The sequence below is a fragment of the Marmota flaviventris genome, chromosome 14 (genome assembly GCF_047511675.1).
Source record: "Marmota flaviventris isolate mMarFla1 chromosome 14, mMarFla1.hap1, whole genome shotgun sequence".
In the NCBI taxonomy this organism is placed as follows: domain Eukaryota; kingdom Metazoa; phylum Chordata; class Mammalia; order Rodentia; family Sciuridae; genus Marmota; species Marmota flaviventris.
This window is the reverse complement of record NC_092511.1, coordinates 49380682-49393799: the sequence shown is the minus strand read 5'-3', so window position 1 is coordinate 49393799 and position 13118 is coordinate 49380682. Positions and strand designations below refer to the sequence as shown.

General features: G+C 42.0%; 1 protein-coding gene across 11 annotated transcripts in view; it reads left to right on the top strand.

The window, feature by feature from the left end:
- Positions 1-12746, top strand: part of Bcl11a (BCL11 transcription factor A) — a 97149-nt gene extending 84403 nt beyond the window's left edge. For 5 of the 11 annotated variants that reach the window (XM_027934285.3, XM_027934284.3, XM_071601593.1 and 2 more), the window contains one exon: positions 2377-7666. In XM_027934285.3, the coding sequence (XP_027790086.1) occupies positions 2377-4397 (2021 nt within the window). In that variant the 3' untranslated portion in view covers positions 4398-7666. Of the gene's footprint in view, positions 1-2376; positions 7667-12236 lie in introns of those variants that run through there. The other 6 variants (XM_027934287.3, XM_071601595.1, XM_027934286.3 and 3 more) reach the window with 3 other exon arrangements.
- Positions 12747-13118: the final 372 nt, after the last annotated feature.

Below are 13118 nucleotides of genomic sequence, written 5' to 3'. Positions count from 1 at the left end.
ACGTAGTGCCGTATGCCACAGCTCTCGGCATTTATCAGTGGCAACATCATGGCACATACGAAACCAGCATCACTAATTATGGGTCCAGTCCTGGGTTTCAGGAGAAGATTATAAGGGTAAAATATGATTTTAAGGCATCTTGAAGTGGTGAAAGTGTGAAGGGCTGGCTTTAGCTGACAAGTTTCCTTTTTATGTCCCCAATTCTGATTGTCAGGCTAAATGTATAATAATAACCCAAAGTCCTAGGGGGGCAAAGGAGAAGGCCACAGAGGGTCACAGTACTTGGAACCAGATAGTTTTGTCCCTGTCTATTTGGGACCCAAGTCATTGTTCAACAACAACAAAAAATTTATGAAAATACTCTCAATGAAGCTTTTTATTTCCCTTTGAAGAAAAGAGGCAAACAAAAATAGGCAGATAATGTGATACTAATGTCAGCGTTTTCTTTCAAAATCTTTCTGCCTCCCTCTCCCCCCCCTTCCACATTAGACAAATGTTTGAAACCTAATTTTGGTATCTTACCATCTAATCTTGTTAAAGAGATTTACCCAGGAGTGGGATATATTGAGTGAGATTATAAATGCATTGTAAAGTAAATTACAAGGTCAGGGCAGGAGTCCATTATTTAGACAAGTGCTTGAGCAAGGCTGGCTTGTTTTGGAATATGAGTGTTTGGGGCTCCTAAGAAGACCCTGCCAGCTTTTCTGACTTGCTAAATGGAGGAATCATATAATTGATGAATTCCTCATTCCCACTCTTTAGCTCCCTGGTGAATTCTGTCCTTTTAAAAAAGTTACTGACAAATGCTAGCTGTGGGCTGAAGGAACTCTGCTAGCCCCTCTTTTAAAAGAGGGAGAAAGTTTATTTCTCAGTTATATTTTAAGCTCTGTCTTTTTTCAGAATCCCTGGGACATTATCCATTATTCTTATCCTTATCCTTAGGCCACCATCACTTGTGCCCTTTTTAAGGCTACAGTTGACTGGTAAACTGTTGGTTAGTTACTCCATATATGTATGCGTATATATATATGTGTGTATATATATATATACACATATATATGCATATATATATATATATATATATATATATATATATATATATATATATATAAAACACATACATGTACATTTTAATTTAGCTATCTCCCAAAATGAATGATTTCATGAAGTCAAGCTGGCCCCCTCTTTGCCAAAGTGGCATTTACCACTCTCGGGTTCTTTTCAGCAAGAGAGAAATAATGTGACTTAAGCAGGGCCCCTCTCCAGACGGCTTGGCTACTGGCCAAAGAGTTGACTAGCTGAACTGTATCTTTCTGTTTCTTTCTCAACTGGAGCCGATTCTCAGCCGAGGGCGCAGGATGTTGTATAATTTGGTTCACGTTGTTAGCCTCTCAAAATAATGAGGAGGAGGCTAGTGTAGCATTGCTCAGCCTGCTGCCTGTCATGGTGTTGGCGGCCTTAACTGTTCCTTCAACCAGGATGCTGTGTCTGCTGAAGTTGGCACCAGCCACTCCTCCTAACTCTTCTTCAGACTTGCATTTGCTGCACTGGGGGACAACTCCTAAGCATCTCGTGCAGCCTTTCAGTTAAATCTGAATTAAATTTTTCTTTTTGAGATTTTCATGACATTCCTTGAGATTAAAAAATGGGTGTCCCCTGTGGGGGATTATGAATAGAATCCAGATTAGAACTCACCCATGGGCACATAGGCTGGGATGGGAGAATGTTGCTAGTCTTTGTTCTGTGGAAGAATTTTTTGAGTCCCTTCTCATTTTTACAATGTCAACAATTAGTATATTTCAAGTTAAGCCTCAGTAAGGCTACAGAGACGGTTAGTTTACCTTCTTCTTCCTTTTTGGCATCTAGATGGAATGATTGCCTATTTAGAAAATTCACCTGCCACTCAGAGGAGAATAGACTAAGATCATAGGATTTGGGAAGCAAAACAACTTTCCTCAGGTCACCTTGTCCGAGTCCCTCTTAACAGATGAGGAAACAGAGGCACAAAGAGATGAAATGGTTTGCCCCCAATCACAGCTTACGAGGTTGGAAGGTTCATAAGACATTTGCCAAGATCCCTAGAATACAGGGACCCTCATTCTCAAGCTTGAATTGGTTGGAATTTTTCTGCTTTGGGGTGTGGATACAGAATTCTTAGAACAGAGTTTAATGACAGGAAGACTGACTCATATATATTTATTGGGCATCAACCACCAGATGGGCCAGGCACCGTGTAGGCACAGGGGTAGGTCTGTGAGGGCTTAGGCATTGGGGTAGAGGGGCCGGCAGGGAAAACTGAGGGTGGAACATGAGTAAGCAATTGCTGATGCCGCCTCGGTGATTAAACATTGATGTTGCTGTTGTATTATTTTGCAGGTAAAGATGAGCCCAGCAGCTACACATGTACAACTTGCAAACAGCCATTCACCAGTGCATGGTTTCTCTTGCAACACGCACAGAACACTCATGGATTAAGAATCTACTTAGAAAGCGAACACGGAAGTCCCCTGACCCCGCGGGTTGGTATCCCTTCAGGACTAGGTGCAGAATGTCCTTCCCAGCCACCTCTCCATGGGATTCATATTGCAGACAATAACCCCTTTAACCTGCTAAGAATACCAGGATCAGTATCCAGAGAGGCTTCCGGCCTGGCCGAAGGGCGCTTTCCACCCACTCCCCCCCTGTTTAGTCCACCACCGAGACATCACTTGGACCCCCACCGCATAGAGCGCCTGGGGGCGGAAGAGATGGCCCTGGCCACCCATCACCCGAGTGCCTTTGACAGGGTGCTGCGGTTGAATCCAATGGCTATGGAGCCTCCCGCCATGGATTTCTCTAGGAGACTTAGAGAGCTGGCAGGGAACACGTCTAGCCCACCGCTGTCCCCAGGCCGGCCCAGCCCTATGCAAAGGTTACTGCAACCATTCCAGCCAGGTAGCAAGCCGCCCTTCCTGGCGACGCCCCCCCTCCCTCCTCTGCAATCCGCCCCTCCTCCCTCCCAGCCCCCGGTCAAGTCCAAGTCATGCGAGTTCTGCGGCAAGACGTTCAAATTTCAGAGCAACCTGGTGGTGCACCGGCGCAGCCACACGGGCGAGAAGCCCTACAAATGCAACCTGTGCGACCATGCCTGCACACAGGCCAGCAAGCTGAAGCGCCACATGAAGACGCACATGCACAAGTCATCCCCAATGACGGTCAAGTCTGACGACGGCCTCTCTACCGCCAGCTCCCCGGAACCCGGCACCAGCGACCTGGTGGGCAGCGCCAGCAGCGCGCTCAAGTCCGTGGTGGCCAAGTTCAAGAGCGAGAATGACCCCAACCTGATCCCAGAGAATGGGGACGAGGAGGAAGAGGAGGACGATGAGGAAGAAGAGGAAGAGGAGGAAGAGGAGGAGGAGGAGCTGACGGAGAGCGAGAGGGTGGACTACGGCTTCGGGCTGAGCCTGGAGGCGGCGCGCCACCACGAGAACAGCTCGCGGGGCGCGGTGGTGGGCGTGGGCGACGAGGGCCGCGCCCTGCCCGATGTCATGCAGGGCATGGTGCTCAGCTCCATGCAGCACTTCAGCGAGGCCTTCCACCAGGTCCTGGGCGAGAAGCATAAGCGCGGCCACCTGGCCGAGGCTGAGGGCCACAGGGACACTTGCGACGAAGACTCGGTGGCCGGCGAGTCGGACCGCATAGACGATGGCACTGTTAACGGCCGTGGCTGCTCCCCAGGCGAGTCGGCCTCAGGGGGCCTGTCCAAAAAGCTGCTGCTGGGCAGCCCCAGCTCGCTGAGCCCCTTCTCCAAGCGCATCAAGCTCGAGAAGGAGTTCGACCTGCCCCCCGCCGCGATGCCCAACACAGAGAACGTGTACTCGCAGTGGCTCGCCGGCTACGCGGCCTCCAGGCAGCTCAAAGATCCCTTCCTTAGCTTCGGAGACTCCAGACAATCGCCTTTTGCCTCCTCATCGGAGCACTCCTCGGAGAACGGGAGCTTGCGCTTCTCCACGCCCCCCGGGGAGCTGGACGGAGGGATCTCGGGGCGCAGCGGCACGGGAAGTGGAGGGAGCACGCCCCATATTAGTGGTCCGGGCCCGGGCAGGCCCAGCTCAAAAGAGGGCAGACGCAGCGACACTTGTGAGTACTGTGGGAAAGTCTTCAAGAACTGTAGCAATCTCACTGTCCACAGGAGAAGCCACACGGGCGAAAGGCCTTATAAATGCGAGCTGTGCAACTATGCCTGTGCCCAGAGTAGCAAGCTCACCAGGCACATGAAAACGCATGGCCAGGTGGGGAAGGACGTTTACAAATGTGAAATTTGTAAGATGCCTTTTAGCGTGTACAGTACCCTGGAGAAACACATGAAAAAATGGCACAGTGATCGAGTGTTGAATAATGATATAAAAACTGAATAGAGGTATATTAATACTCCTCCCTCACTCCCACCCGACACCTCCTTTTTTCACCATCCCCCCCCCCACCCCATAGTCCTCCAGCCCCACTCCCTGTAGGATTTTTTTCTAGTCCCATGTGATTTAAACAAACAAACAAATAATAAACAAAAGTAACGGAAGCTAAGAATATGAGAGTGCTTGTCACCAGCACACCTGTTTTTTTTTTTTCTTTTCCTTTTTCTTTTCCTTTTTTTTTTTTTCTTTATGTTCTCACCGTTTGAATGCATGATCTGTATGGGGCAATACTATTGCATTTTACGCAAACTTTGAGCCTTTCTCTTGTGCAATAATTTACATGTTGTGTATGTTTTTTTTTTTTAAACTTAGACAGCATGTATGGTATGTTATGGCTATTTTAAATTGTCCCTAATTCGTTGCTGAGCAAACATGTTGCTGTTTCCAGTTCCGTTCTGAGAAAAAGAGAGAGAGAGAGAGAGAGAGAGAGAGAAAGACCATGCTGCATACATTCTGTAATACATATCATGTACAGTTTTATTTTATAACGTGAGAAGGAAAAAAAGTCTTTTGGATTAACCCTCTATAGACAGAATAGATGGCACTGAAAAAAAAACCTATCAGCTAAATGTCTGTCTCTAAAGGGTTAAATGAATCAATTGGAGAGGAAAGAGAAAGAAAGGCCTTGAATTGACAAATTAACAGAAAACAGAACAAGTTTATTCTATCATTTGGTTTTAAAATATGAGTGCCTTGGATCTATTAAAACCACATTGATGGTTCTTTTTACTTGTTATAAACTTGTAGCTTAATTCAGCGTTGGGTGAGGTAATGAACCCTAGGACCTAGCATATAATTCTATATTGTATTTCTCACAACAATGGCTACCTAAAAATATAACCCATTATGTCCTAGTTAATCATCATTTTCCCTTTAGTTTAACTTTTGTGAACAAAAACTGATTATACCAGTATAAAAGCTACTTTGCTCCTGGTGAGAGCTTAAAAGAAATGGGCTGCTTTGCCCAAAGTTTTATTTTTTTTAAACAATGATTAAATTGAATGTGTAACATGCAAAAGCCCCGGAACGTGATTAAATACATTAGTAAGGAGTTCATTTTGTGAAGATACTTGTTTGAAATAATATCTTTTAAAAATTCTGGCACTAAAAGAAATAGATCCAGATCCACTTGGTTGTCAAATGGACAATCACATGATAAACTTAAAACCTAGTATACTATGTTAAAAAAAGAAGAGGCTGACAATGAGGTTTGACAGAGGGGAACAGAGGAAAAAAAAGAAGTGATTTATTAGCACAACATGGTACTATTTGCCATTTTAAACTAGAACAGGTATATAAGCTAATATTGATACAATGATGATTAACTATGAATTCTTAAAGACTTGCGTTAAAATGTGACATTCTTAAAAAAAAAGAAGAGAAAGAATTTTAAGAGTAGCAGTATATATGTCTGTGCTCCCTAAAAGTTGTACTTCATTTCTTTTCCATACACTGTGTGCTATTTGTGTTAACATGGAAGAGGATTCATTGTTTTTATTTTTTTATTTTTTTAAGTTTTTCTTTTTTATTAAGCTAGCATCTGCCCCAGTTGGTGTTCAAATAGCACTTGACTCTGCCTGTGATACCTGTATCTTTTCTCTAATCAGAGATACAGAGGTTGAGTATAAAATAAATCTGCTCAGATAGGACAATTAAGTGCACTGTACAATTTTCCCAGTTTACAGGTCTATACTTAAGGGAAAAGTTGCAAGAATGCTGAAAAAAAATTGAACACAATCTCATTGATGAGCATTTAAAAAAAAAGAAAAAAAACTAAAAAACTTTGCCAGCCATTTACTTGACTAATGAGCTTACTTACTTGGACGCAACATTGCGAGCGCTGTGAATGGAAACAGAATACACTTAACATAGAAATGAATGATTGCTTTCGCTTCTACAGTGCAAGGATTTTTTTGTACAAAACTTTTTTAAATATAAATGTTAAGAAAAAAATTTTTTAAAAAAACACTTCATTATGTTTAGGGGGGAACTGCATTTTAGGGTTCCATTGTCTTGGTGGTGTTACAAGACTTGTTATCCATTTAAAAATGGTAGTGGAAATTCTATGCCTTGGATTACACACCGCTCTTCAGGTTGTAAAAAAAAAAAAAAAAAAAAAAAACATACATTGGGGAAAGGTTTAAGATTATATAGTACTTAAATATAGGAAAATGCACACTCATGTTGATTCCTATGCTAAAACACATTTATGGTCTTTTTTCTGTATTTCTAGAATGGTATTTGAATTAAATGTTCATCTAGTGTTAGGCACTATAGTATTTATATTGAAGCTTGTATTTTTAACTGTTGCTTGTTCTCTTAAAAGGTATCAATGTACCTTTTTTGGTAGTGGAAAAAAAAAAGACAGGCTGCCACAGTATATTTTTTTAATTTGGCAGGATAATATAGTACAAATTATTTGTATGCTTCAAAAAAAAAAAAAAAGAGAAACAAAAAAGTGTGACATTGTACAGATGAGAAGCCATATAATGGCGGTTTGGGGGAGCCTGCTAGAATGTCACACAGATGGCTGTCATAGGGGTTGTACATATCCTTTTTGTTCCTTTTTCCTGCTGCCATACTGTATGCAGTACTGCAAGCTAATAACGTTGGTTTGTTATGTAGTGTGCTTTTTGTCCCTTTCCTTCTATCACCCTACATTCCAGCATCTTACCTTCATATGCAGTAAAAGAAAGAAAGAAAAAAAAAAGGAAAAAAAAAAAAAAACCAATGTTTTGCAGTTTTTTTCATTGCCAAAAACTAAATGGTGCTTTATATTTAGATTGGAAAGAATTTCATATGCAAAGCATATTAAAGAGAAAGCCCGCTTTAGTCAATACTTTTTTGTAAATGGCAATGCAGAATATTTTGTTATTGGCCTTTTCTATTCCTGTAATGAAAGCTGTTTGTCGTAACTTGAAATTTTATCTTTTACTATGGGAGTCACTATTTATTATTGCTTATGTGCCCTGTTCAAAACAGAGGCACTTAATTTGATCTTTTATTTTTCTTTGTTTTTATTTTTTTTTTTTATTTGGATGACCAAAGGTCATTACAACCTGGCTTTTTATTGTATTTGTTTCTGGTCTTTGTTAAGTTCTATTGGAAAAACCACTGTCTGTGTTTTTTTGGCAGTTGTCTGCATTAACCTGTTCATACACCCATTTTGTCCCTTTATTGAAAAAAATAAAAAAAAATTAAAGTACACAATGTAAGCTTCTTGTGTCCTCATTTGACACACTCTGTAAATTACTTCAAGAAAATAACAGGTTTTAAGAGAAGGCCAGTCAGTCTTTTTCAAGATTATTTCTCTGGGCATTTTGATGCGTGTCTTATACCCTAAAGGAACTTACTTACTATATTAAAATAGACATCTCAAACCATGGATATAGTTATTAGGCTTTACAATTTTAGAATAATTTTCAAGAAACTGAAGGTGTTTTCAGTCTGATGTTAAAAACTTTTGTTCCATCTCTTAGCAGAAATCCATTCAGCTTATTAAGTGAAAAACTTGCTGGTAATAGCATCTTCAACTTTTATTTCCTTTGGATTTTTTGCTGTTCTTGTTGTCTAAAAGTTCTTTTCTATTCTCCCATCATTGTCCTATCTTAGAATGTGATGTAAAAAAGATTTTTTAAAAAGAAATCAGCTCTTTAGTTTCTACCTAATAGTCATTCCTCATAACAAGAACGACCCCAGCCCTCAGACCTAAAAATCCAGAGACAAAGGCATCAACTAAACAAACAAGCAAACAAACCAAAAAAGGAGGGAGGAGAAAAATGAGCAGAAAGTAGCGACCAGGGGTAGCCAGACAGAGCCAACATTCTGGAATCAGACCCTGCTTTCTAGAGATGAGGGTGGCTTGCTTTGTGGTTCTGAGACCCCACAGACCTTACGTGCGACAGATCGTTTCCATGTTTTCCTAGGGTCTACCTGGCTGGCAGCAAGTGAGAGTGGGAATACCCTTCAGTTATCTTTCGACCAACCAACAGATTTATGCAATGCCTTTGAAAAGCAAGTTAGGCCTATTTTTTAAAATCTCTTCTTACCAATCTGTGTTGTCGGTTTTACAAATACTGCATGTCGCAGCATCAATTTGCTTTATTACAACACATGCCTCTGTGATACTGTGTCCCTGTTCCCAGTGTAGATGAATGGATCCGACATTGTTCTTATTTTTGTAAAAACCAAAACAAAAGCTGTTCTGTCGTCTTCTTGTGGTAGCATTTTTTTTTTCTGTTGCTCAGTTCTTTGCCCTAGTACCAGTTGAGGTGGTCTTTTCATGTAATGCCTTTCGTCTAAGGCAAGAAGAGTTTTATCTTTTTAAAGTATAGAGAAACTAGTTTTTTTTGTTTTTTTTAAAGCCAGTTTGGGTGTGAATCAGAGTCCACTAAGAGGATTTTGGAGAACATTGCACAGGAGCTAAGATGGGATGGGGGCAGAGTACCTTGGAGAACTTGGTGTTTGTCAGTGAACTGAAAAAAGATGTGTGTGTTTTAGATTAGGTTACTCCAAAATGGAATCCAAAATGCTGTTTGAGACAGATAGAAATATTCCCTGGTGCCATGCCGGTTTTAGACATGCTGACTTCTGTTCCACCATATTAAATGGCCATAAAACTTCCGTGTGTCCCTATTGCTCTTTTATTAGGAGCTCTGGAGTGCAGCTGTGTAGGTTTTATATACAATATTCATTTTAATTTCTCAGTATATGATGCTCTTAGTGTAATTAGGTTTTGCATCTGACAGACAGAATTAATGGTGGATACGGTATACGTGTATGTTCAGATTTCTTAAATCAAATGGGGAACGGGGAGGGGTGCAAACATCTGATGATAAATCACAGATTATGCTTGATTTACATGGTCCCAAAGTTAAATAAATTTATTGGGAGACAGGTTCTTCAGGTTACTTCTCATGACTTACTGAAGCCTTCTGATAAAATATTATTTCTGAAGCTTACTGAACAATAGGAGCATGAAAACTTAAGTCAAAAAAATAAAACTTGTAAGTGGCATTTTGCATCTGGAGTCCTAAAATTTAAAAATCATAGTATAAAATAATATTTTAAAAAGTCCCACAGTAAGATGAATTCCTAATATATTTTTAAAATGAAGAAATACTAAGAACGGTAATATCTCCCCTAAATTCTCAGTTAATTTTTTGTAACTATTGATGCGCTTGCTGATGGAATGTTCCCTATGTACTCAAAATCCTGATGCTTAAGATGTTTCTTTTTATCTTCATTTTGAGAGCAACTTAACAAATAGGAATACAGCAAATACTCTTTCACAGATTTGAACCCCAAAGCTCTTCCAGGGCATATACTACCTCCTTTCTGAGCCTGTTTGCTATCCTCTCGTTATTCAGGACCTGCAAAAGGACTGAAACCAACATGTCTTAAAGGTTGCTAAGAGGTGGGGTGAACGTGGGTCTTCATGTGTACCAGCTGTGGCAGGAAGTGTGAAGTGGTTTGAGTTTTTCCCAGAGCATTCTGTGGCTAGAACTGTTTATTTAAATACCATTTTTTTGTGTATGCAATAAGTCCATATTGTATATAACCATAGTACTTGAAGTGAGAATTCAAAAGGAAGTGGCAGAGAGAGGGGTTGATTTAGATATGATTTCAATTGGAGAAATAAGAAAAAGAGGTTGGTTATTCATAGACGCTAAAAGTTTTCAGGAAGGTACTAAGATTATTTGGGACCATTCCAAAAAGGGGTTGAGAAGCCTTACTAATGCTATCCTGCTTCTAGCACTTTACTCAGAGAGTGAGTAAGGGAGGAAATACAGTGTTTTCTGCTTTTAAACCCCCCACCCATCCCGAACACACACACACAAACATGATTGTTGGTGACTCTAGGAACTTTGCATTTGCATTCTCTACTGTGAATCTGTCACTCCTTTGTCTCTGGGCTTAGGGTGTTCAAGAATGCATCCATCTCATTTTTTTTTTTAAAACAACTTCCCTTAAAGAGATTGTGGGAATTTTGCCCATATGAGGATGGGATGGGCCATGTTCTTTCAACCTTGTTGGAAAATTGGTTTTGAAAAGAAGGTTAACTTTTAAAAGGCATGAGCCACTTAGCAAATTTTCCTTGGTGTCTCCTGCAGTCCGTCAGTCTTTCCGATGGAAAATAAACGAACGCATTTTTAGAGAAATGGACATTACATAGACAGAGTTGGGGTTGAGTACGTTTGCTCCAGGGCTCCTGGAGCTCACGCTGCAGACCCGAGTGGTTGGATCTGTGCTTGCTGGCGCCTTGGTGCCCCATTAGCCTGCTGTTCACCATTTACTCCAGCTCATGGCCAGGGAATCGGCCTGCAGGGGGACAAAACTGTTTCTCTCTCTCTCTCTCTCTCTCTCTCTCTCTCTCTCTCTCTCTCTCTCGTTCCCAGTGTCATCAATGATCATGGAATATGATTAATTCCTCCCTTCCCATTGGGAAAACAGAGCAATACAGTTCACATGGGTCACTGTACTTAAGTACCTAAACTTGGCTGAACACAACTCAACGGTCTACCCAAATACTGTTTTTCCTTTCTGTAACATGTCAAAAACTATGTAAAGGAAGCACATGTATCTTTCAGGTCTTTCATATAGGCAGCAGAAAAGGCCAATGAAGCAATTTCCCTAAAGTTTCTTCTAAAACCGGCGCCCCCAGATCCCTAGGGGGCTGTGCTTTTAAATAACCTTGAATGTGGTACATGCCCATGCTATACTTTGTCTGTTAGGGCTTTAAATACTGGTGGCAGGTCAGACAAAGGGGTTTGACTGGGATATCAGCTCAGGGGGCCTCAACAACAGTGACTAGTGCTGGACTGGGAATGGAATTCCCCAGAGCCCACCTGGACACAGCAGGCCCCTCAGCTCAGGTCTCCACTGCTCAGGGGGGGAAGCCTGAGAGCAGCTGAGCCCCAGACCCCAGGCCTCCTGCGGCGCTGAGTCAGGGGAGAGGAGGCCCCAGGCCCCTGCTTCGGGTCGCCATGGCAACGAGGCCTGGAATGCCACAGAGGTAGCCCTCCTCCTCGGCACATCTGGACTCCCAGTTCTGCTGCTTCAAGTCAATGTCCACAGCAAGGGAGGAACCCGGAGGAAATATCCACTCCCTTCTTCACCATTGCCTTCCCCCCTGAGAAACAAGGAAAACAATTAAAAAAAATTAAAAATAAAAGGAAAAAAAAGGAAAAGAAAAAACTGCATGTTTGAAAGAAACTACAGGCAGTTTTGGGTGCAATTTGAGAGCAACTATTTTGGGTTCTGGTTTTCTCTTCAGAGATTTGTTCGCCTCTTGTAAATCGTTGGCTGCTTTGACGTTGAACTTGATGACATTTCATGTTTTCGTTGTGCTGCTTTTACATCAATTTTGATTTTTTTGTTTCTTTATAATTTTATTATTATTTTAAAGAAGATGTCCCCCTTGTCCCCCTCCCTCCCCTGCTGTCCTCAACCAAAGGACTGTTTTCCTACTAAGTTTTCTCAGTCATAAGGGCAAGTGTTTCCTTCCAGGTGTGTCCCGAGTTTAGTAGGGCTATCATACCACTGGGTAGGGGGGTCTGGGTCCTTTGGGGGAAGAGGTGGTGGGAGGCGTGGGAAAGCCACTCAGAGGTCAGATAACTGGGGAGGGGAGATGGCGTTGGAGACCATGCTTAAGATGCCAGTGGCTCGACCTGTGGTTGATTTAAGTCATAATTTTGAACAGCTAGTGAGAGAACAGAAAATCGCTGGGCCAAGTCACACCTGTACTTTTTTTTCCCCCCTCCTCTGTCTCCAACCTCTTTCTAGGTTCTTCACACACCCCCATTCGGCGTAGTACCCAGAGAGCTCAAGATGTGTGGCAGTTTTCGGATGGAAGCTCGAGAGCCCTTAAGTTCTGAGAAAATTTGAAGTCCCCAGGGCCGGGGTGGACCCGTACCGCCCAGCCGACGTTCAGCGTGGTCTGTCATCCTGCTAGTTTGTGATGTTTTCTGACAGTAGCCTCCAAGAAGCCGTTGTGCGAAGACAGAATCCTGCGGAGTCCTTCCAGCCTGGGCCTGCAGTGCCATTTTATTTATATTTTTTAATAAAAAGTAAAAACAAAAAAACAGACCCCCATTGGAACAGTGAATCAGTCCCATACAGAGGGCCCTCGGACCATCGCTGTCCCAAGCGATGTCAAGCCCTTTTGAAACCAGCCAACCTAATTACCCGTATTGTGGAAATGAGCATGAGCCCCCCCACCCCTTGTTTCTATACATTCTCTGTTGTCTTTTAAAAAGTGTGCTTAACATTGACACAATAAATGTTGGAGCTTTAGGTGGTGTTTGCTTGTTCTTTAATTTTTAATGCTCAGAAGACTGCAGCTGCTTATGACTTTGTATTTCTGTACCTGTTTCCTGCAGCTGCCCATCGGGTGGGTAGGAGGAACAGAGTTGAGGAATGGGCAGGAGGTATAGGAGGGGAATGGCTTTCTGCTTATCAGATGGCATACATTTTCAAGGAGAATCAGAATGCAAAGCTTGGGAATAAATCGTAGCAATATCATAATTAATGTAGTAGTAGTGTTGCTGTTTATTAATGCTGAAGTGTGGTTTTCCTAACTGTCTGACTTATAATTTGCATACCATTAAATAATGCATAATATGGCACGCTGAATCCTGTTTTTCAAATATATGCTTTTGGTGGCTA